Source organism: Henckelia pumila, chromosome 3 (genome assembly GCF_033568475.1).
Source record: "Henckelia pumila isolate YLH828 chromosome 3, ASM3356847v2, whole genome shotgun sequence".
Lineage (NCBI taxonomy): Eukaryota > Viridiplantae > Streptophyta > Magnoliopsida > Lamiales > Gesneriaceae > Henckelia > Henckelia pumila.
Genome location: NC_133122.1, coordinates 195,921,792 through 195,948,304, shown reverse-complemented (window position 1 = coordinate 195,948,304; position 26,513 = coordinate 195,921,792). Strand labels below are relative to the sequence as shown.

The 26,513-nt window shown below is 36.1% G+C and overlaps 1 protein-coding gene across 1 annotated transcript in view; it reads left to right on the top strand.

Annotated features, from left to right (window-relative positions):
• The window catches only part of LOC140892948 (calcium-dependent protein kinase-like), a 30,871-nt gene extending 5,436 nt beyond the window's left edge, over positions 1-25,435 (top strand). Inside the window, exons 2-7 of the mRNA XM_073302011.1 lie at positions 8,371-8,514; positions 8,605-8,757; positions 8,891-9,000; positions 23,682-23,849; positions 23,942-24,055; positions 25,279-25,435. Coding sequence (XP_073158112.1) covers positions 8,371-8,514; positions 8,605-8,757; positions 8,891-9,000; positions 23,682-23,849; positions 23,942-24,049 — 683 coding nt within the window. The 3' untranslated portion in view covers positions 24,050-24,055; positions 25,279-25,435. The remainder of the gene's footprint in view (positions 1-8,370; positions 8,515-8,604; positions 8,758-8,890; positions 9,001-23,681; positions 23,850-23,941; positions 24,056-25,278) is intronic.
• Positions 25,436-26,513: the final 1,078 nt, after the last annotated feature.

Below are 26,513 nucleotides of genomic sequence, written 5' to 3'. Positions count from 1 at the left end.
GAGCCGCTCATTATCTGTGCAACCTCTTGGCACCAACGATCACTCCCCGCCCTCTTCAGCCCCAAGTGTCACATGCCCACCAACTTTCACCTGGTTCGTCCCCCCGAACCATACCGTACTAAGAGAGGTCGACTCTGATACAAACTGTAATGCCCCAAATTCGACGATTATCCTTACTGTATCAGACGAGTCTTTTCAGCGTGCTTATGTTCTCACTCACACATACCCTGAGAAACTTTCTAGTGGGTCACTCATCCTATAATTGCCCTAAGTCAAGCACGCTTAACTTTGGAGTTCTTATATGATGAGATCCCAAAAATAAAATGCACCTTCTTGATATGAGTAGTACCTATCAGATCTTTTAAGCCTTCCTCAACTATGCAGTCACATACCTACACAGTCTCAGAATCCCTCTCATTTCGGCACGAGCTCGGTTCATCCATGTTTCCCTTCGCCTAGAAGCCTACCAGGAGCCTCTCATTGTCCGTGAAACCTCTTGGCACCAGAAATCACTCCCCGCCCTCTTCAGCCCCGGGCTTCACAACCTGCACCGGTACCTGCCTCGTCGAATGGGGTGTCCAGACAACACAAAAATACTGGATGTGATGCTCAATAAAAAATCAATGATATGTACACAAATATGATGTAGATGAATTTAAAACCAGGTAAAATCAGTCTGCTCGGGGACACCAATGAATATACAGCACCGTGGTGGAGAGCAACTCCACGGGGCATTCATATACTCCCCTATCATCGTAGCGTCAATCTCCGCCATTGCGGCATCTCTTGGTGATAGACAAATCCATGGGGCCTAAGCCTCCCCACCTGACCCATCTCCGTAACGAGATACGAGTCTCACATGAAAACCATCGTGACCCACCTCTCACAAGATGCAGTCTAATATAAATCATGCATGTGCTAAAATAGTAAAATAGGGTAAACAAAGCACATGAAAATGCAACATACAAGTTCATATATCATGTCGGCTATCTCAGCCAGTACTTACGTACCTTAATATGGTAGTTTCCTAGAAGTCCCACTCTAGGTTCCAAGACTACCATTCAGCACTACAAAGCGAAATATCGATGCATCACTAAACAAGCTCTAAAAGCCTTAATATAGCTATAGCATACTCTTGAATAATTTTTAGAGACCGAAGCTATATCTGCATCCGTTGTCAGCCCGCTGATGACGATTACTCCTAATCAGAGTACTAATCCTGCTATTGCTCCATAGCCCGAGCATAGCTCCGTTGCTATGTCAGACACTGACTGTTAGTATAAAATTACTACCTACTCCTTGCTCTTTAAAAAGAGTACCCAAAAGCCTTTAAAATGAGCTAACATGGGAGAGGAGAGAAATTCTGAGCACTTGGAAATGAGCCATCTCGCTCATATTTATAGTCACAGATCGGAACGTCCGTTCCTGGTTCGGATTGTTCGATCCTTACGTGTATCGCCATGTGTTGATCCATTTACATGCAAACCAAACACCTGTCCCAAGTACAGAAGGATCGGAACGTCCAATGTCCCATCCATGATGTAAGCAATGACGTTATCTTGCTAACCTCGGTGATGACATAAGCCCTATCCAGATCGGAGCGTCTGATCACTACTTTGGAGCATCCGATCCATTCGAAACATCCGGTCTTCATTCATACCGTCCGATCTGTGACTCCCTGGGTCCTTTTCGGACATCGTGAGTTCGATTATCAATTCTTTAATCCCATTAGAAAGTCCCTTGATCACATTTAACTTGATTATTGTTTGAAATCAACACTTAATTACCTTATTTTGGATACGGGTTACTACGCATAATGCTTTCATACCGCACGGTCCTTGGTGATCTTGGATGGATTTGCGTAGCAATGATCTCATCCATGAAATCATGCGGAACTACCATCAAAAGACGTTCAAGATTCCAACTCCTCCCATCCAAAAACTAGCTCACTTTAGTACTAGGTATCCCATGAATCGGTGTAAAATTCCCAAGAGGGCCTCCAAGAAGCCAATAGTCAAACCAGAAACTTAAGTTTCCGACATCAATAATCCATCCTACACTGCCTCCAGCTACAGACCTTACCTAAAACATCCTCCTTTATGTGGTAGAGACGTTTTGTTTTAGTTGGACTGCAGCAGGATTAGCCATTCTACATTATCTCATATGCATGAATATGCTTCAGATTGAATCCATAGTATGGAACCAAACCCAAAGTTTAATAGAGAACGCTATCATAGAGTCCTTCAACCTCTTGATCCCAAGACCATGCCACCTTCCGAAGCAGGCATACACACTTTTTCCCAAGCTATCCAGTGAGTTTTTGGGGATCCTTGTTTTGACCCCACCAAGATTTATTATTTGATGTGTTCTTATGATTCAGTTATTGACTATTACACCAAGATATCATTTACAAGTTAATATTTTGTCCAAAGATAGAATATTAATGGAGTGTCTAGTATCTTAAGATGGAGATTACCTTTATTTGAATTTATTATTACTTATTTGAACATTTTTGTGAGCATGTTTAATTTATTGATAATTTTCTATTCATTTTCCTGATAGTTTTACTGCCAACATCAACTTTATTCTTATTTTCAAAGATGATCATTACTTAAAGTTATGGAAAAGTTAACATCTTGATACTAAGGAATAATTGATCAAAGACACTGCAATAAAGATTTATTCATGTACATCTTTATGGAAAAGAGCACCTCTTTTGAAAAGAGGGAGAAAGATAGGTGGAATAAATAAAAAGTGCATGGTTGATGATCATTAAGATAATCATTCAATAATCATTAGGGTAATATGTAAAAAATATACTAATAAATTTAAGAATCACCTTAAGAACATTGAAAAAAAAAGGTCTATCAAGAATGAAATAGTGAATTTGAACGTTCTTGGCAACTTTACTATCAATGAGGTATAAATATAAATGATTAAGGACAAGAAAACTGCAGATATAGCACCTAAAAAAGAACGAAAAAAACTGAGTGAATCAGAAAGTAATAGTTGTTTTTTATGTGGAGCTAAAGGGTTCATGAAATGCAAATTTATCAATTTGGTTTGTTAAAGGTTAATTTATCTTCGGTGTCTAGACACATGTGGTGGATAGATTTTGGCGCTCACATTAGTCTATCCAGGGATTATTACTGTCAAAGTTCAAATGATGATGAAATATTCATCTTTGTACAATGACAAAATATTTAAAGATGAAATAGTTGAAAATTTTATATTATTGTTAAGGAATGAGTTTTATTTGAATTTTGATGAAATATTCATTGTATCATTTTTTAGGCGGAAAAATTTCTACTTCTATTTTCTGAAAATACGGTGTCTCTTGCCCATTTGGAAATGAAAACTTCATGATTCAAAATTGGTTGGCTTTCGTTCTCTACCAATTCACAATAACCTTTATTTAGTTGATACTATTCTTTCATTTAATGAGTCTCTACAATTAAGTTTACAAGACTCAAAGATAAAATTAAAATAAGTGAGAATTCAGTCACATCACGACATAAGATATTATGTTATATCTTCTGATGGATAATAAAGAAACTTGCGTATGACGAAATTCTCAATCCTTTAGATTTCACATATCTTAATATTTGTGTTGATTGTATAATGGAGAAACAAACCAATTAAAGTATATTTGAAGTAAACAATAATTTGGATATCTTTGAACTCATAAATACATATATTTATGGGTCTTCCATATGATTTTTTTGGATTGATAAAAAATAATTTATAATGTTCATAGATTATTATTTTAGATATGACTTTTTATATCTCATTTTTTAAAAAGACTAATGATTGGATCATATATCCTTAAAAAATTTTATTAAAGCGATTCCAAAAGATCTAAGGATAAAAGTTTTTTGGTCCCACAATTAATTTGATTTTAAGTTGGAAAATACTTGGTTTTAGAGGATGTTGAGTTTGCGGGGGGTGGGGGGTGGATGGTTGAGGTGAGGGGAAATAAAGATGAAATTTATCTTGTGGAGAAGAATATTTTGATATGCTCACAGGTGTTATCGACATTGCTCACAATTCTATTTTTGACTTTCTTCAAAACATAATATGGTAAGATAATTTAAGAAAATATCGTATTCAAAAAATATTCTGAAAGAACAAACTCTTACATTTCAATAACCTCGTCATTATGGAGTTCCACTAAAGAGAGAAGAAGTAGAATCTTAGGTCATTTGATTGTATTTCTCCAAGAGAATAAGGTCAACAATATAATGCAAGAAAATTATTTTATGGATTTCCGTCAAGTCACAAAAAGTTCTAACTCTTAAAGTGAATTGATTCCAATAATAAGAAAATCTATGAAAGACAGTGACATTTGGAATCTTGCCTCATGCATTGCCACAGGTGTGAAATTCATTGTTTCTAAATGGATATTTAAACCACGAGTACTAAAAAAATAAAGTGGACAGATATAAGACTTGTTTTGTCATTAATAGGGTTTACATAGTAAGAGGACATTAATTGTAAAGAGTCTTTCTCTTTGGTTTTTTTGAAGGACTCTTTAGTATTATATTGGCATGGTACTGAATTTCAATCAATAAATGGCATTTTTATGTTTCATCATGTGATTATCTCATTTGTTTTTTAGATGAATTAGTTCAATGATTGTATATATCATATGGCTTGTTAGAGTAAATGTATTTTTTATAATTTTTATATTGAAAACCATGTGATACCCCTTTCGTAAGAGAGACAATTTAGTCTCAAACAGTGCTATAAGAATGATTTTAAAGAAAAAAATGCAGAAGATTTTCTATGACTTAGCAATAGGGAATCTAATGCATTGTTAAGGTGTATACACGTAAAGTTTTTATATACGTGACTGAAATGTTAGATATATATTTAAATAATTCAAGAGTAGACTATTGGAAAATTGTCAATTAAGTATTATGCAATTTATAGAAAATAAAGAATTATATGTTCGCATATTAGAGGTTAGATCGGTTTTGATATATTTTGGTATACTGACTCTGATTTGATGGATGCCTAGATATTGTGAAAACTACATTGGGTTATTTAAATCTACTGGCAGAAGGTGTCATTTCATGAAAGATTACTAAAAAGTCCTTTATTATAGTCTTTTTTTTTTTTTTTTTGCATGAAAGTATATTTTATAGTGTGTTATCAGGCATCCAATCAAGTTTCTAATTGTTGAAGTATGATCGGAGTGAATAGTTGTTTATAAACCTCATCAGTACAAATTCCATGATTGAGGATCCATTTGCTAAGGGACTATCACCCAAAAGGTTTTGTGCACATTATTTTTATGAATGTTTTTTTCAATTAAGGATATTCAGATTTAGTGGGAGTTTTTAATTTTAAATACTTTAAAGACATGTTTGGCAATTTGATTTTTGGTTTATCGGGTTTTTGATTGATTCACAATATATTTTGTTATGGTTGATCTCATTAAAGTTTAAGGGTGGACCAGCTTGAAATAGACATTTTAAGATCATGTTACACGAACTTTCCATACTAAACATCCACATCATAATCTATGTCATTCAATTATATGGCATATGTGACCATTGATAGGCCGAGTTACTAAATTTGACAAAGGACACTTTGATCCTATGTTAGTATGATTAATGGACCATATTGGTTTGAGATATATTCGGTAATGATAACAAAGTTGAGGTCATTTGAAAATATAATTATAAAGCTTCACATATTTCCCAATGGGAGATTGCTAGATCATAAATCCATTGTTAGGCTTATATGTAAATAATTATGTATTGTGGATTATCAAATAAAGTTAGCTCATAAAAGTGATCTAAATATGGTTATGGTTTACTTGAGCTTTAATTTATCTAATAGGGCGTGACATTTAATTTATAGATACCTGTAAAAAAATTTATTTGATTGATGGACTTAAATAGAATCCCTAAATATAATTAAATATTATAGTCCCCAGATCACACGACGTAGTCATTCTATTCTATTTTCATCAATAGTTAGAGAGTTTGAGAGAATTTGATTGACCCTTGAGGTAAATCGTGTTGATCTGGAAGACCAAACTATCATATCTACATGAACAACAATTATTATGATTCAAGTATGCTTCCGCTAAAGTTTACAGTTTATTCTGTAGTAACCCGCTTAGGATCACCTACTAATTAGAAACTTAAGCATGCAACTAACAATTATCAGAAATACGCCGCAGAAAACTTAAATCAATGCTGACCGGCGGAATACAACCGGCAAACAAATTAAATAATACAACCCAATAAAAACAAATAAACCTAATAGCTACCATGTTGTCTTGCACTGGCCGGTAACTACTCCAAACCTCTGGATGCATTATCTGCACATGCACCTGCACCTACCCCATCGAATGGGGTGTCCAAACAATACAAAAAAACTAGACGTGAGCTCTAACACTCAATACGCAAATATGGACAAACATATAAATATGATGCATGGAAATGATATGACTGTTATCCATATCTGGGATAAACTATATCCATACCACTTATACTAGCACCTAGGACATGAGCTCGTTTAATCGGGGAATCAAACTGTGTGTGACCACTTACTCTTCATTGGACGTGGACCATAGAGTCCTGAGATGTCACTACCCGCTAGATCCGTCGATTTGTGTGGCTTTCGACATCAATATGTCCAAAACAAGGCTGAGCAACCCCACACTAGCTCATCTCAAAAGATATACTGGCACAATATGATATGAAAATGCCGCATAATAATCCATACAATAACATGCAAAACATAGCACATAAATGCAACATATAAATATGCATGTTCGTTGGCAATCACAATCAGTACTTACATACCTTACTAAGGCAGTCCCTAGAGCATCCACCTAGGTTCCAAGCCTACCATGCAATTAGTACAAGGAAAACTCCAAGCATAATCTAACATGCTCTAAAAGCGTTAACTAAACTGTAGCATACTCCTAAATAATTCTAGGAGACCAAAGCTATATCTGTGTCTGTCGTTAGCCGCTAATGACAATTAGCCCACAACTTGAGCACCACTTTGCAATAGATCCGCTACTGCTCCGGACACTGTTCGCCACTATAAAATTACTAATTACTTCTTACTCTATAAAAAAAGTACCCAAAAGACCCTTAAAATAGCTAACATGGGAGAGGAGAAAGTTAAGAATGAGCAAGAAATGAAGGCCTCGAACCTTATATTTATAGTGCTATATCGGAAGCTCCGATCGCGACATCGGAAGTTCCGATCGTCTCTTCGGAAGCTTCGATCCCGCATCGGTGGTTCCGATCTCTGCATGTACACCACGTGTATTGATTCTCGACATGTGTCCCCTGCCAGCACATCAAAAACTCCGATCACACTTTTGGAATCTCCGATCTCTTCTGTGTGATTTCATCAATGACATCATCCTTGGGCAGCTGGACCAAGCAGATCGGAAGCTCCGATCTCCGATCGGACGTTCCGGTTGTCTTGCTTCCGAACCCAAACTGTGCTTCCGAATTGCTCATGATCGGTGGCTCCAATTTGTGTTCGAAAGTTCCGATCTCTCCGGAGACTCGGGACCCTCCGAGCTATTTTCGAACGTTTTGAATTCATTTCTGAATTCCTTATACTCCTCTGGAATTCCTTTAATTATGTTTCACTCACTCTAAACATGATTACTTGATTAATTACCACTTAATAACTAATTTTAGATTCGGGTTACTATATATTCTTAATGATTTAACATGACGGATTATGGATTTATGGTTATATGAAATTTCCCCAAACATACAATCCTATGGATTCATTACATAACAATATGGTAAGAACTTCAAGAATTTCAGGTTTCAATGGGTGTGAGTATGTGACCGGAGAAAGTAACGTTACAGTTGAAAAGAAAAAATCCAAAAAATTGTGGAAGATAGTAATAATGTCAATTATCTTGAAATTATGGAAAGAAAAAAAAATAACCTACAGATTTTTGAAGGATTACATGGTGAGATATCTCAATTGTGGGCGTACACTTAATTTAGTTTCACTTTAAGCCGACAAAGATTTAAAAAATTTCCTTTAGTTCCTTAGTAATTGTATGACAACATATATTAGACCTAGTCAATGTTTATAATATTATTGTCAAAAATTAGTCATCCAATTGGTTTGTTAATTTGTCTTTTGACACCAAAAGGTTGGACGGATGCCAAAAAAGAAAAAATCTATACAAGAATTTCTCGTGTATGGTCTTTAATAAAACTTCATGCCTTCAATAATCGATCAATTCATTTCAGTAAAAAAATTTAGCAGGCATGTCAATTTTCAGTAACTTCTTGACTTTTCTCCATTGATAACTTATAACCAGTGTGTCCTGCATTAATAACTAGTAATGTCATAAATAAATTACAGGAAAAATTTATCGCGACATAGTTGGTAGTGCATATTATGTTGCCCCTGAAGTGTTGCGTCGAAGCTATGGGAAGGAAATAGATGTATGGAGTGCTGGTGTTATTTTGTACATCCTCCTCAGTGGTACTCTTCCATTTTGGGCTGGTAAAATCAATCTTGATTTATGGATAAATATTTTGTGAGTCACTTCCATTTAGTTCCTTTCTAAATGATTCTTGGATTTGTTTGCCGTAGAAACTGATATTGGCATATTCGATGCTATTTTGAAAGAAGAAGTTCATTTTGACAGCCAGCCATGGCCGTACATATCAGCCAATGCCAAAGATCTTGTTCGAAAAATGCTGACAAAGGATCCAAAAAAAAGAATTACCTCTACTCAAGTACTCGGTATGACTATAATATCATCGCATCTCATATTCATTATAAACATTGACACTTGAACTAAACTCTTTTGTTAAATAACATTCATTTATTTTATAATGACGTTCAAATCATCTCTAACTTTGTACTGATTTTTAAGAGCACCCTTGGATTAAGGGGCAAGCCCCTGACAAGCAAATCAATGGTGTGGTTCTTCCAAGAATGAAGCAGTTCAGTACAATGATCAAGATCAAAAACCTTGTACTAAAGGTAAACCTTCACATTGGATAAACATTCGGTAAACTCGAAAGTTAGAATCATTAAATATGTAAAGAATCTTGCTATCTATGCCTCATAATATTTGCACTGTTGAACTATTCTAATATTCCTCTGCCTTCTGTGAGATGCTTAAATTGAAATATTGTTGTAAATTTTAAAGATCGTAGTAATTTACTTGAAGATATTAGAACTGTCTTATTAAACTTTGAGCGAGCTACAGGCTTCTATAAGCCTTACAAAATAAAAATGACTTAGAAAAAAGATCACGTTCCACATAATTTGAGAACATGAAAAAATGATAAAGGAAAGAGTCAAATGTCATAAATAATCGGAATTATTTAACTAAGAATCCTAACAAATTGGATAGCTTAATGGAAGAAGTATTTTCACACCAAACAACAATGCACTTGCCTTGAGAATGGTCAAACTTCTCTAATACTCTCCTCATCCATAACACTTAACAGACACTGGAAGTGGCCGCCACAAACTCTGCTTCAGTAGTAAACAAAGTAACCACGAGCTGTTTTTTTGAGGACCATGACACAACTCCTTCATTGAATAAGATCCTTCATTGAATAAGAACACATAACCTGAAGTACTTTCCCTGTCATTCACATCTCCTACATAATCACTATCTATATATGCTATTAATTCTGTTGGTCCCAGTTGCAGCATCACAAGATAGAAAATATTGAAATTGATGAATAAAATAGACACCAAGATTTATGTGGAAAACCCCAAAAAATTGTTAGGATAAAAATCACGGGCAAGATCAAAAGATTTCACTATAATATTTGGAAAATTACAACCTCTCTGTGTATTTCCAAAGAGATGTCGACACTCTTAATACAGGAAAAAACATATCTCACAAATATTATAGAAATATACTAGAGAGAAGAAAAACACTCGAGAACAGAAGAATTTCTTGAGCTCTGGGATGATCTTCAACTGAAGGGAAGACACCTATTTATAGTAGGGGATTCTCGTCCGAACACGGTATAGACATGAGAAAGGAAATTCATTATGGATTTCCTTCATACTTGTCGTCCACCCATGTGTCTTTTGCCAACATTTCTTTCACTTAGAGATTTGATTGAGAATCAAACACATCTACACACATCCTTTCAATCATGTCATTCCCGCTGCTTACGTTTCTGTTAGGCCACTTGAGGATCTACAACATTTGAACTTTTCTGTATTCACTGGCTTGGTAAGAACATCAGTTATGTTATCCTTTGTATGGATCTTTTGCATATCCACACTTTCTTTCTCTACTACTTCTCGCACAAAATGAAATTGAACTCCAATATGTTTAGTCCTGAAATGAAATGTTGGATTCCTTGCAATGTGCAAGGCACTCTAACTGACACAAAATAAAGGAATTTTTTTTTTTGTGCCCAAGTTCCTCCAATAACCTTTTAATTCATATTGCCTCCTTGTAAGCTTGAGTAGCTGCCATGTATTCTGCCTCTATTGTAGATAATGCCACAACTGTTTGCAGTTTTGAAACCCAGCTTACTCCACCTCCTGCAAATTTAAGCACATAACCAATAGTAGATTTTCTTTTATCTGGATCACCTGCATAGTCTGAATCCACATAGCCCTTGAGTGTAAAATCTGATCCTCCAAAACATAATGCAAAATCCGAGGTACCTTTAATATATCTAAGGATCCTCTTAACCGTGTTCCAATGCTCTTGTCCAGGATTCGCCATATACCAACCGTGTTCCAATGATCTTGTGCAATGTCTAGTCTTGTACAGATAATAGCGAACATCAAACTTTCCACTGCTGATGCATACGGTACTCGAGACATCTCCATCCTCTCTGCTTCAATTCTAGGACACTTCTCAGTAGATAACTTGAATTTAATAGGAAGAGGGGTTGAAATTGGTTTACTATCTTGCATGATGAAGCACTGCAAGATTTTCTTCAAATAATTTTTCTGGGTAAGCCAAATATTTCTATTACTTTTGTCTCGATGAACTTGCATCCTTAGAATCTTGTTTGTTGGTCCCAAGTCCTTCATATCAAATTTCCTAGCCAACTGTGCCTTCAATTATTGAACTCAATCTTTGTTGGGGCCTGCAACTAACATGCCGTCCACATACAACAGCAAAATGATATAATCATCATTGCCAGACCTCTTGAAATACGTACAAGGGTCTGCACTGAGTCTGTTGTACCCAAGGCTCATGATATAGGAATCAAATCTCTTGTACCAACATCTCGGCGCCTGTTTGAGACCGTACAAAGATTTGTTCAACCTTCAAACCAAATTTTATTTACCCTTTTCTGCAAAACCTTCTGGCTGAAACAAATAGATTTCTTCTTCAAGATCGCCATGAAGAAATGCAATTTTCACATCTAGCTATTCTAGATGTAGGTCAAACATAGCACACATTTCCAATACTACTCTGACTGTTGAAATTCAAACCACAGGAGAAAATATCTCATTGAAGTCAATGCCTTCTTTCTGAGCGTACCCTTTGACAACCAATCTCGCATGATACCGCTCCACTTGGTTATTCCCATCGCGCTTGGTCTTATAGACCCATCTGTTACCGATAGTTTTCCTTCCCTGTGTTAGTGTAACAAGATCCCAAGTTTTGTTATTGTCCAATGCTTCCAATTCTTCCTGCATTGCTATCATCCACGGGGATACATCCGAGTTTTGATTAGCTTCATGAAAACTCGATGGCTTACCATTCTCTTTTAATAGACAATATGCAATGTTGCTTTTAGTGACATAATCTGAAATCCAACCTGGTGGTCTTCTCTCTCGAGTTGACTGCCTCACTTTGGAAACCTCTGACTCAACTTGTTCTTGTTCTTCATGTTCTGGTAATGCTTCACAAGAAACTTGATCTTTGTCTGTCTTATTTTCCACCGAAACTGTATTAGTTTGTGAATTCAGTGTGTCTTTGTCTCCCTTCACTTTATCTTCCTCAAAGATAACATCTCTGCTGATGATAAGCTTGTGAACAGTGGGATCCCACAAGCAAAACCCTTTTTACTCCATCAGCATAGCCCAAGAAGATACACTTTCAGGATTTAGAATCCAACTTTGATCTTTCTTGCTCATTGTACAAAACGTACACCGGAATTCCAAATGTATGTAGCCGAGAATAATCAGTTGGCTTGCCAGTCTATGCCTCCATTGGAGTCTTAAAATCAATCATCACTGAAGGAGAACAATTGATGATGTACGAATCGGTTTTGACTGTTTCTGTCCAAAATGACTTGGCTAGACCCGCAGTACTCAACATGGACCTTGTTCTATCCAACAAAGTTCGGTTTATCCTGTCTGCCAATCTATTCTGCTAAAGCTTGTAAGTCGTTGTGAACTGTCATTTGATGCACTCATGCTGGAAAAATGCATCAAACTCATCAATGGTATATTCTCCTCCATTGTCCGTCCTCAAACACTTGATTTTCTTGTCAGAATCAAGTTCAACCCGCGCTTTGAAAACGTTGAAGACTTCAAAAACATTTGAATTCTTCTTGATTGGATACACCCAACATCTCCTAGAGAAATCATCAATAAACGAGACAAAATATCTTGCTCCTCCTAGGGACATCACCGGTGTTTGCCAAACATCAGAATGAATCAGCTCCAATATGCCTTTGCTTTTGGAAGTAAATGTTCCAAACTTTAATCTGTATTGTTTATCGGTAATACAATGCTCACAAAATGGTAGAGTCACTTTTGTAAGCCCTGGAAACATCTTCCGTTCTGAGAGAATCTTCATTTCTCGTTCTGGTATATGCCTGAGCTTTCTATGTCACAACCTTTCTATTCTTCTCCCAAACCAATTGATGCAACAGCTATTTCCCACTCTTTGTGTGTTTATTCCATAAGTACATACAGATTTGCAGCAACATTTTCCGCATTCATAACCACAAGCATACCTTTCACAATCTTCTTGATCTCATTCTTGACACGAGTTTTGCACCCAATATCATCCAATTGCCCCAAAGACAAAAGATCATTTGTCAGGCCCTTCACATGTCGTACATCCTATATGGTGTGAATAGTACCATCAAACATTTTAATTTTGATGGTACCAACCCCAGAAATTTCCAAGGCATGATCATTTTCCATTAATACAAATCCACCTGAGACTAGTTCATACTGATCGAACCATTTTCTCCTTGACATCATATTCCACGTCGCTCATGAATCCATAATCCATGCATCACAAAATTTGTGTCTGCCTTCCGCAACTGTTCCTGCTTTACTGAATTATATTTCACCACCGCCTGAAGTACTGACCACATTTCCTTGAGATCTCTTTTCAATACTCTTCGTACACTCTTTTGAAGTGTCTTTTACCGCCACATTTAAAGTGGCTCCCATTAGTCATGCTCCGTTAATCTTCCTCTGGTCATCGGTAAAGCCTCTGCTTGCTTTGAAGTTGCCAACCTATCTTCCTTGTTCCTTCGACGACTCTCTTCTCCAAGAACCGTAGTTAAGACATCGTCAAAATTTAAATTTTCCTAAAGAACATTGTTGGTAACATTTATGTTGAGCTGATCATATGAATCCGGTAGGCTCTGAAGTAGAAGCTCCGCACGTTTTTTTTCCTTTATTTATTCTCCATAGAGTTGAGCCGGGAAAATAGAGTATTCAATGTGTTGATATGGTCGGCCATCGATGAGGATTCCGCCATTCAAAGAGTATAAAGCTTTCTCTTTAAGAAAATCTTATTGTGTAGTGACTTGACCTCGTACAATTTTGCCAGAGTATCCCAAATAAGTTTTGCATTCTTTATTTCAGAGATACATGACAGTACTTCATTCGCTATAGCCAAGTGCAAATTGGCAACAACATTGTGATTCATCTCATTCCACTTTTTATCATCTGTGATCTCCGCCGGTCTATCTCCAATAGCTTCCAAGTAACGCTCCTTTGTTAGAATTGCTTGCACATTCAATTTCCACAGCAAAAAATTGCTCCCATTGAACTTTTATGTCTCATATTTTGCCGTCATCTTGACTACAATAATCCTGCCTTATAAAATCTCAAAAAAACTTTTCTGATGTGTAAGATCAGTCACAGCTGCAACCATATAGCATATTTAAAATTTTAAGAAATTTTATGCCAAGGCTTTGATACCACTTGTTGGTCCCAAGTGCGGCATCACGAGATAGAAAATATTGAAATTGAAGAATAAAATACACACCAAGATTTACGTGAAAAACCCCCAAAAATTATTAGGGTAAAAACAACGGGCAAGAACAAAAGATTTTACTATAATATTTGGAGAATTACAACCTCTCTTTGTGTTTCCAAAGAGACACTCACTCTTTTAATACAGGAAAAAACATATCTCACAAATATTATAGAAATATACTGGAGAGAAGAAAAACACTCGAGAACAGAAGAATTTCTTGATAATGGGATAATCTTCAACTGAAGGGGAGGCACCTATTTATAGTAAGGGATTCTCGTCTGAACACGATATAGACATGAGAATTAATTTCCTTCATACTTGCCGTCCACTTTTGGCCAACCATATTTGAATATGTAAACATGTTTCTCATGTTTTTTTTACCAACAAATTCTCCATTAGCTTCTTTTCGATAAAAAAAAAAAAAAAAAACTCCCAAGTCCACAGTACTCTTCAAGTATCTTAACACCTTTTTTGCAGATCGCAAATGCAACTCCATTGGACTTTCCATGAATCTGCTAATGAGACACACCACATACATCAAATATGGCATTGTTTCAATTAGATGCATGATACTTCCAACCAATTGTTTATACATAGTAGCATCCACCTTGGGTCCATTTTCATATTTCATTAGTCTAACCTCAGGAACAATGAGATTCTTCACACTAATACAATTTTCCATACTAAACATTTCCAATATCTCTTTAGCATATTTCCTTTGACTAATATAAATGCCTACAGAACATTGTAAAACCTCCACACATATAAAATACTTCATATTTCTCAAATCAAATTCAGATTGCATAGAATTCTTGAATTTAATAAACATACTCTCATTTCCAGTAAAAATCAAATCATCAACATATAAGTTAACAATTAAAATTTTTACCTCAATCTCCTATTTTTATGAACAAAGTGTATTCACAGCTGCACATTTCAAATCCTTCCTTGACAAAGTATGTTTAAAGCCATACAAAGCTTTATTTAATTTGTACACCTTATGTTCTTTGCCTTTCTTCTCATAAATTTGTAGTTGCTCGAGAAACACTGTAACACACCATGTACGAAAGCACTTTTGACATCAAGCTGATATATACTCCAACCATTTGAACCGCTAAAGCTATTATCATTTGAATTGTATCACATCTAGCATTCGGATTTCGAGTGGATGTAAATATACCTTTTATGCACAAATTCTTCTTCTGGAAATTCTCTCTCCACTCACATATTCTTCCATCCAGAATGGTGCTCTTCTATTCTTTCTTCTTGATAAGTTTGGCATACTTTCTCCAAATGTTAGAGAATATTCTCCTTTCCCTTCTTTCTGCTTCTTCTCAATTCCTCCCCCAATTCCAGCTCTTATTTTCTTGAAACAACACATCTCTGCTTATAACTATTTTGTAGGACACTGGATCATAAATTCTATATGCTTTAGAATCTTCACTCATACCTAGAAAAAAACATTCAAAACTTTTATCATCCAGCTTCTTTCTCTCATTTTAAGATATATGAACGTGGGCAATGCACCCAAAACCCAAAAGTAGTCTTTAAACCCACTCCATGCCTCATCAAATGTCATATCTTTTACTGCCAGTGTAGAACTTCTATTCAGCACATGTGCTGTCCAATTTATTGCTTCAGGCCAGAAACTCTTTGAAACTTGCTTACCATATATATGGGTAGAAGTTTAGTGTCAGGTTTCGGTAGATTTAAAAAATGTCGGGTTTGGGTAGAACCAGAACTCAAAATATTAAAAATCGCATTGGTGTCGGGTAATTTTTTGTTGCCCGATCCTGACACCTGTTTTTTACTTTTATAAACTATATTATGACAATTAAATAGGTCGTGTATTGTGTATATTGTGGACTTTTTTTTTTGAAACAAAAAGACATATTAAATAACATCAAAAGAAGTTACAAACTGAATAATAGATGAAGTCGGATTGACACGACCGACTAGATCAGACAAAGAACCAGTACTCCTATCCAAGTTATGAGCAGCCTGATTCGCTGATCTTTTAGCAAAAACAAAATAAATAGATTGAATTTCCCGAGCAAGGACCTTACAATCTTCAACAATCAACCCAGTTGACGAGGAATTCGGAGCTGTGTAATTTAAAGCTTCAACTATCAAAAGAGCATCCGATTCCACGATAACCGAAGATAGGTTCAAATCCTTAATCCAACTAAGAGCTTCTCGAATTGCCATAGCTTCCGCCACTGAAAGATTTTTAATACCTTACATACAACCATAAACAGCCGCTACTACTGATCCCATATTGTTTCGGATAATACAACCATATCCTGCTTTCCCTTCGCTTTGAAAAATAGCTGCATCGACGTTACATTTCAGGAAACCAGCCACTGGAATCTGCCAACTTGAAGGGTGCTACTGCCTTGTTGAACTGGATTGGTTCACCTTTAGAGTATGTGCAGCTTGCCACTGGGCAAGAAGATCAAGTGTCGATCAAAGTATAATTGTTGCTGGTTTACTCCGAGCATTCCATACCACATCATTTCTATTATTCCATAAGTTCCATAAAACCACCGAGACAACCTCTAAATCAATACGAGAATAAGAGAAGGCCATCATATTCCACCACTCCACAAAACTCCTTACTGAGCCCACAAATCTCCCCACGGAAGATATGCTCCACACACTACGAGCATAAGGACAAGATACTAGAACATGAAAATCATCTTTTGGTTCGTTTAAACATAACGGACACCATTCTGAAACCTCTAATCTTCGATGGATTAAAGCTGTTCTAGTTGGTAAACAAGAAGATAGAATTCTCCAGATAAAATTCTTCACTTTTGCTGGAATGTTCAACCCCCAAATAAGATTCCAGTCAATGCTTCTTGGGTTAGAATCAAACTCTCTATTCTTCATCAAATTCTTGTAGCCTTGCTTAATAGAATAACATCTTTTTTCCTCTTCTCCCCACATCCAAATATCATCACATATTCGATTGCTCACTGGGATAGCCAAAATCAATTGTTGATCCCTCTCATTAAACTGTTCCTTTATTAAATCCACATTCCAAATGCCCGATGCACCCAAGCGCAGCTCACTAACAGTAGCATGTTGCAGATCCGGACCGCTCTAAGACTCAATGAAGGGATTGGTTGGATCCGGCAGCCAAGGGTCACCCTAAATTCTTGTCTGAAAGCCTGAGCCTATCCGTTTTCTAGCTCTGGTTCTTATTAAATCTTGAGAAGCCATGATACTTCTCCACGCATAGCTCGGATTAGCTCCAATATTGGCATCCAGAAAATGACCATGAGGGAAGTACCTCGCTTTCAAAATCTGCGAACACAAAGAATTTGGGTCCGCTAAAAGTTTCCAACCTTGCTTTGCTACAAGGGCTATATTATGATCATGGATTCTCCGAAATCCCAACCCTCCGTTAACCTTATTTCTACTAAGTCTCTCCCAACTTTTCCATCTCAAACAGCCCCTATTCATATCACCTTTACCCCAACAAAATGAATTCATCATACGTTCTAATTCATCGCACAGAGATAAAGGTAAAACAAATATGCTCATAACATAAGAGGGAAGGGCTTGCACTACAGACTTCAACAGAACCTCTTTACCTGCACGAGACAAGAACTTATGTCTCCAACCATTCATACGACTCCACGCTTTTTCTTTAATGAACGCAAAGACCTCAGTTTTATTACGACCAATGAGAGAGGGCATGCCAAGGTACTTACCATGATTTGTTGTATAATTGACTCCCAAGAGTTCACACATCTCATTATTAGTTTCTGAAGAGACATTAGAGCTAAAAGATATCAAAGATTTGGATAGATTTACCATCTGTCCAGATGCAAGTTCGTATTTATGAAGACAATTCTTGATGATACCACATTCTGCCACCTCTGCTCTAAAGAATAGAAAGTTGTCATCCGCGAAGAACAGGTGTGAAATAGATGGAGCAGAGCGCACAATTTTAACCCCGTGCAGCTTACCTTGGCATTCTTCATGATACAGCAGGGCTGAGAGACCTTCAGAGCAAATAAGAAAGAAATAAGGAGATAGTGGATCTCCTTGACGAAGTCCGCGCTGGGGAAAGATTGGTCCAATCTCATTACCATTGTGAACTACATGGTAACGAACTGAAGAGACACAAAGCATAATCAACTCCACCCATTTAGCATGAAAGCCCAGTTTATACATCATTTTTCTTAAGAAATCCCATTCCACACGATCATATGCTTTAGACATGTCTATTTTCAAGGTTGCCGCCCCTTTCTTCCCTTGTCGTTTACGCTTCAAATAATGCCCAATCTCAAAAGCAATGAGTACGTTATCAGTAATAGATTTACCTGATTGGAAAGCACTTTGCGTTGGAGATATGATATACTTAAGCACCTCCTTCAGTCTATTGGCAATCACCTTTGAAACTACTTTATAAAGAACATTACACAAAGAGATAGGCCTGAAATCCGCAAGTGTGGTTGGATTTTTCTTCTTAGGAATAAGCACTATCGATGTATCATTAAGGCCCTCCGGCAGGTACCTGTGATTTAAGAAAGATAGGCAGGCTTTGGTTACATCCATACCAGTAATATCCCAAAAGTTTTGATAAAAACCCGGGTTCAAACCATCCGGCCCAGGGGATTTATCCGGGTGCATGGCTCTGAGGGCTTCAACAACTTCTATTTCTTCGAATGGACGAATGAGAGTCTGGTTCTGTTGATCATCAATGCGACTTTGGACCAAATCCGTGATATGTTGAACAGAGCATCCATTTGAATTAAATAAATTCTGAAAGTACTGCAAAATATGCTCATGTAAGCCTCTTCCCCATGAATATGTCTGACCCAAATCATCTGTAATAGTAACAATCGTATTTTTCCTCCTACGAGATGAAGCATAGTGGTGGAACAATCTCGTATTAGCATCCCTGCTTGAAGCCAAAAGATTTTTGATCTTTGCTTCCAGAATACTTCCTCTTGGGCAAGAAGAGAATTCAGCCTCCTCTTAAGCGCATCAATATGAGGATCCAAGCTACCTGATCTTCTGCGTTTAAGGTAGGTTAATTGTGCCCTGCATTCATTGATCTCCTTCTTAAATCGGAGTTTAACTGTTTCACCCCATATTTGTAATTCTTTCCCACATATCTCAATCTTATGAAGGATATTTTCAGTATCTTGGTTCAGCCATCCATTTTTAACCACCTCCTTACACTCCGGCTCCGAAATCCAAGCGTTCTCAAAACGAAAACGCTTACGATGAACAAATGCTACTAGATTAAGCTTAAGGAAGATAGCAGAGTGATCGGAAGTGGCTACCTCCAAGTTCCATACTTCAGCATTACCAAAGAACCTCACCCAAGAAGATGTGACTAGCGCACGATCAAGCCTTTCTTCAATGAAATGAGGCGTGCCTCTACTTTTCTCCCAAGTAAACTCATGCCCTTTCATCCCAAGATCCAGTAAACCACAAGCTTCCACTGTTCCCCTAAACCCATTGACAAGAGAAGTAGGATGAGGATTCTGTCCTCTTTCTTCCGACTGAGAAAGGAGATCATTAAAATCGCCTATACAACACCATGGAAGAGAAGAGCGTTGTGACAAAGTGTATAATAAATCCCAAGACCTACTCATGTTTCCTCTTTCCGGAAAGCCATAAAAACCCGTCAACCTCCAAGGAATCATACCTTCGATCGACACAACCACATCAATAAAATTAGAAGAATAAGCCAACAGGGTGGCCATCAAATTATCTTTCCATAACAGCGCAATGCCTCCACCATTACGAAAACCAGGAACCATAAAGAGGCCATCATATCCCATTTTCTGCTTGATGGACTCTACTTTTATTTTAGTAACTTTTAATTTCATAAGAAAAATAAAGTTGGGCTTGTGTTTGGACACTAGGTCCAATAACTCATGAATTGTTTGTGGGTTACCCATCCCACGACAGTTCCAACTCAAGATACTCATTGGGCCAGGCGGGTCTGGATCCCAGAACCCGCCTTTGGATAGTTTTTTGGATCAGAGACACTTATAATAGAAATTTGGCTGGATGGCCCAACTGCCAAATGGTAAGATTCTGTAGTAATTTCGACCCTTCTTTTTTTTGAATCAAATATTAAAAGTGTTTCACAATCTTTTGTGTGGGGTAGGACCATGTGCTCTGTCTCTTTTCCTGTTCCTATTCCTGCACCAATCCCATCACAATCTTGTCCTCCCATACTCTGATGACTTTCTGTAGCAGAAGCAACTGTGCCCATGTTATAATCAATTGAGGAAGAGGGCAAAGAAACCACCATGGCCGTCGCCGGAGGATAGTCTATAACCATGTTATTATTCCTGCTTCCTCCCAATGGATCTTGTCTCAGCCAGCTCTCACCTCCCATGCTTGTGGCCCGCCTAGAGGGTGCACGTAGACATGGCCCAAAAAGTTTCTCCACAGATTTGTCTGGGTAATCAAAGAACTTTTCACAAAACTTTTCTGTGTGACCAATAATACCACAGAAGAAGCAGAACGTGGGTAGCTTTTCATATTTGAAGTTTATCCAGCTACTTACCCCTCCCGACTTCATGATCTTCATCCTTCTCCTAATTGGCTTCCTGATATCCATGGATATTCTTATGCGCAGATAAGAACTCCAAACTCCTGAGTAATTATTCTGATCAACCTCAATAAAACTCCCAACGAAGTTTCCAATATCTCGAGCAACAACTTCCGACAAGAATCCAGTAGGCAGACACCTTTAACTTCCTTCTGCGATGGCTATCAAAATTCAAACATTACCCTCGCGAACAGCTAGACATAGGGGTGTTCAAACTTAGGATAGAACCAAAAAAACTGTAAATTCAAACCAAAAAACCAAGAACCGAACGAATCGAAATTCGAAATTGGGATATAAATGTTAAAACCAAAATTTATTTGGTTCGGTTTTAAATTATATATCTCAAAACCAAACCAACCAAAAAAACTAAAATTTTATTAAATTAATAATTTTATTTATATTATATATGTTATGAGATGATAGCTAGTGAATAAAAAATTATTTTTAATAATTTTTAGTTGATTGTTATTTATTTAAGTTATTTAGACTTTAAATTTAAAGGTTTTATAAAGAAATTATTTAAAAAGATAACATATTATATTTTAAAATATATTTATAATATTAATTAAAATAATTATATCAAAACCGAATTAACCGACCGAAATAACCGAACCGATTTAGTAGAAAATCGAATCAAACCGAAAGAAAACAGTTCGGATTATATATTTTTAAAACTGAAAACACAAAAACCAAAATAAAAATCCAAAAACCGAACAGACCGATAAACACCCTTAATTGAACTTATACCTAGACAACAGACGCAGACACAGACACAGCTCAGGCAAACCATCATTCTCTCTATGACAATTAACCCACACTTTGCATCGATCTCTGCCTTAATCAATTTTTATGAGCTTTCTAGTGCTCTCTCTCTATTATTGGTTTATTTAGTATTTTTATTTAGTGATAAAATTAAGGAATTTGTTCAGAGTATGGACAGTAAATTTTCAAGAATTAGCACAATACGTCTCTCTAAATTAAGAAATTAGGTTATTAAAAAAAAAACTTTGACTTCAATTTTTGGGTACCTGAGTCCGGTACACGAAACTACCCGAAAATTTTCTTGGGTACCCGAAATCAAAATTTTTGGGTTGGTTTTGGGTAGCCAAATTTGCTACCCGACATATCGAGTACCTGGCCCGAAATAACTGAATCTGATGTTACCCGACCTGACGTCCATCCCCAATCAGATAACATACTTCTAACCATGTTCATTATTGTCTTGTTCTTTCGCTCAGCCACCCTTTTTTTGGGGTGTGTTTGCTGCAGTAAGTTGTCTGCTAATGTCATTAGACTTGCAAAAAGCATTGAAATCAATAGATATAAACTCTCTACCCCTATATGTGCACAAACAACGAATAGAAGCTCATGTTTCTTTCTCAACAAGGTTTTTATAATTCTTGAAGACAGTAAAATATTCAGACCTTTAAGAAAGAAAAAATATCCACGCCTTGCGATAGTAGTCATCAATAAAACTTATAAGATACCTCTTCTTACCGTTGGAGATATGTGTAATGGGTCTACAGATATCATCATGTACCAATTGTAATATCTGTGATGCTCTCCAGAAACTTCTCTTTGGGATTGCATTTCTATGTTGCTTTCCCACTATAAAATCTGTGCATATTTTGGATGATTCCTTCAATTGTGGTACCATTCACCATTTTTTTTTGTTTTTTCTTGTTTGTTTGTTTGTTTTTTTTTTGCTGCAAAGTTCTCAAACCATTGAAGCTTAGATGCCCATATCTGCGGTTCCAAAGGTGAGTGTTATCCTATTTGCAGACATGGTTGTTTGCATAATTAGTCCTTTCTCGGGATGGTAGACTCTGCATTCTCCCTTATTTATCAAGATTGCTACACCTCTTTCTTGTAATTGTCCAATACTTCTTCCTTTTTCTTGTGAATTTAACAGCATAAGTCGCCTGTAATGCATGCTCATCTCCTCTATGCCCGTTCATCCCCTGCTCATGTACCAATAAGATGCTCTGCAACTCATCAATGGTTAAATTGTCTAGGTTATTAGACTCATCAACCGAACACACAACATATTCAAACATTGCGGTCATTGATCGCATAATATTTTCAATGATCATCACTTGATTTATGATTTTACCCTGAATCTTCATCTTATTTGTTATGGAAAATGTTTGAGCAAAGTACTCATCAATGCTTTCACCTTCTTTCGTTTGTAAAATCTCAAAATCCTTTCCAAGGGTCTGGAGCTGTGATTTTTTGACTCTTGTGGATTGTTGGTTGAACGAAGCAGCTTCTTTGTTTACTCTTTTGTTAAGGAAACTGCAGTTCTTTATTTTCAACAGGCCCCTTGACAGGGATCTGATACCATATTTTTGAAAATTCTAGTAATTTACTGGAAGATATCAGAACTCTCTTATTCAACTTTGAGCAAGCTAAATGCGTTTATAAGCCTTACAAAATAGAAACAACTTAAAAAAAGATCATGTTCCACACAATCTAAGAACATGATAAAATGATAAAGATATTGTACTCTATTCCATTACATGGATCGAAACCCAGAACCAGTCTATCTTGGAATCCTAAATATGCCAAAATTGTACAAATCCACATACATCTCTCTCCCATCAATCGGCAAGGAAAGAGTAAAATGTCCTAGATTATAAAAATTATTTAACTTAAAGAAATCCTAACAAATTTGACAACTTCAATTCTAACAAATCAACAAATATTCTAAATTTCTTGAATGAATTTCAAATCTCAAAAAGAAATTGATTCTGTTTGTTCTGGTACGATTCACCATTTTCTTCTGCTTGGGTGGCTTCATGTTAATATTAGGCAGAAGATATAGTCACAGAATGAAATAAGGTTGATTAAGAACGAGAACAAAGCAGAGGGTTTTTGGTTGATAAGATTGCTGGCATAATTGCGCAGGTTATTGCTGAAAGATTGTCGGAAGAAGAAATTAAAGGTCTTAAAGCAATGTTCACTAATATGGACACAAACAAAAGTGGTATCATCACCTACGATGAATTGAAAATCGGATTAGCTCGGCTTGGATCGAAACTGTCTGAATCTGAAGTAAAACGACTTATGGCATCGGTAATTAACATGCCATTAACTTGAGAATTTTACTGGACATTATGTTGTTTGATTACAGATTTTCATTTTAACACTTCTGGCATTGATATCAGGCTGATGTCGATGGTAATGGGACGATATACTACATCGAATTTATCACTGCCACAATGAACAAGCATGAGCTTGAAAGAAATGAACATTTGTTTGGTGCACAAAGATAACAGTGGGTAAGTACATATTTTTTTCATTAAATGCGGCATAGTTCTCTTGAATACTTGGTGAGATACTCTCCAGATTGAAAAAATAAAAATAAAAAAATTAGTAATTCAGGGTTTTTTTTTTTGTCATATTGATCACTAAGCTTGATTGTAAAAGTTCAATGGTTTTCAATTAGAGGCTTATTGTTTTGCTGTGTTTTTTTTTTAAACGTTTTTTTTTTTTGTTTTGCTGAATTTATTATTATCTAGAAAAAAATTACTTTTTATAAAATCTTTAGTTCACTGGGGATAACTCGGCAAAAGTTTTGAAATTTTTTGACACGTCTCCTTGCATTTTTTATAACTTTTACGGTGGATCGCTCGGAATGAGTTCCTTGTGGTAAAAATGGTTTGGATTCTTAGTCAAAGGTTGCAACTTAAATCACCATATTTTTCAGCCATTTTAAACAACTTGCATGTGGGTCGAGTATTTAAGTGAGATATTTTCAAAGAAATCTTTTTTTCAAGATAAGTTAAGTTTTGCGCAAGTTGAGTCAAGGAAAAATGTTTTGAACGAGGAAAGTTGTCGAGTATTTAAGTGAGATATTTTCAAAGAAATCTTTTTGTCAAGATAAGTTAAGTTTTGCGCAAGTTGAGTCAAGGAAAAATATTTTGAACGAGGAAAGTTGGTTATGACTATATCAGGGTAATGTGGCGCCGGGAGATGTCTCGGTTTACTTTCCAAACTCTGGGTTATCAATTAGCAGGGTAAAGAGGGGCCGGGAGAAATCTAGAATTCCTTACCAATCAGCAGGGTCAGGAGGAGCCGGGAGAAATCTGGTTTCTTTACCAATTAGCAGTGCAAGGAGTGGTCGGGAGGAATATTGGTTTTCTTGTCATCGAGGGGCAATGTGGGACCGTGATAAATCTTGGTTTTCTTAACAGCATAGTACTACAGCTATAGATTGATCAATCGAACAAGTAGTCACAATCGAGGACATAAATTCACAGTTCAGTTTCAGTTTCAGTTTCAGTTTCAGTTTCAGTTTATTTTCAATTTGATTCAGTTTCAGTGATGCATATGATCTTTTATAAGTTAAATTTATTCTCGTTAGAGTTGTTTGTTTAAAGAAAAGTCTCAAAGTATTTGAGTACAATTATTTTTAAAGGCGTGTGCATGCATTATTTATTACTCGTTATTACATGCTTTATACTTGTTGAGTCTTTAGGCTCATTACATTTTCTTGGTGCAGGTGAGGTTGATGTTAGAGTTGAGGGGCAGGATTTCTTGGGCTGACGACACCTGGCAGTGCACTATCCTTCAACTGTTGCTTCCTTTCTGTATTAGTTACTTATAATAATGTACTAAACAGTATTATTTTTACTTTCAGAGTTAGTTGCAGGATGTGTTTTCCCTGCGGTTAGTTTTTTATGTCATGTTGAATACATGATTGTTCAACTGTTGGTATTCGCAAACTTTGAACTATTATCATTTTAGGTTCTTTTCATTTCCTTGTTTAGATTTTTGTCGTGTTTAATGCATCTTAATGTGGAGTTGTTTGGTTGGAGGATGTTGAGTGTTTATATAGGTCATGCCAAATTTTTAAAAAAAAATTCAGCATTTTATTTAATATTAGAGGTTAGGGTCGTTTCATTAAAATACGTTGTTATGAACCATTTTCTTCATAAGTTTGGGCTCTTGGTAGATGTGACCGAAAATTTCGGTTGAGAATAAATCTAGCAAGCAGACTAGGTAAAATAATAGTAAATGAACGATGAGTCCAAATATCAATTTCACAGAGACTAATAGATATTATCAAAATATAATTATTTTACTTAATCTAAATCAAATAATAAAAGGAGATTGATTTTTTTATCAAGTAAAGTAGGAACTAATAAATTAATTAACAGTAAGTAGATAAAAAATAAATTGCAACTAGAATTTGGAGAATAAATTCAATTCAATTCAAATAAATCGATCAAGAAACATCAAGGTACCGAGCTAATTCATGCATACACGTGGCACAATCTAAGATTCAAGTTTATTCCAAATCACGGAGAAATTTTCTATTCTATTCAATAAGTTATTTCTAGACTTTTCCAACCCTATTTAAGTTGGACGAATTAATTATTTTTAATCAATATTCAAACTCAAATGCATTAAATAATCATAAAAATTCAGTTTTTCACCTAAAATTGCACAGTAAAATTGAATACTATTTCTAGTTGATTTAACCTTGTGTTAGTTGTTGAAGTGAAGCAAAAATCAATTCTTAATCTTTCTATTTTTTTGACAGGAAAATTGTAGCTTTTATTAATGAAAAACGATGAAAATTACAATATTTCCAACCAAACAGAAAAATTCTCACTCTCCCAAACAAGAAGAGAAGAGGAAGCAAAGCGAGCAATAATATGCGCCACTAAATTAGTTGAGCGTCTAACATGTTTTAGATCTCGGACTGTCAATTTCTAATCTTTCGACTTAGAA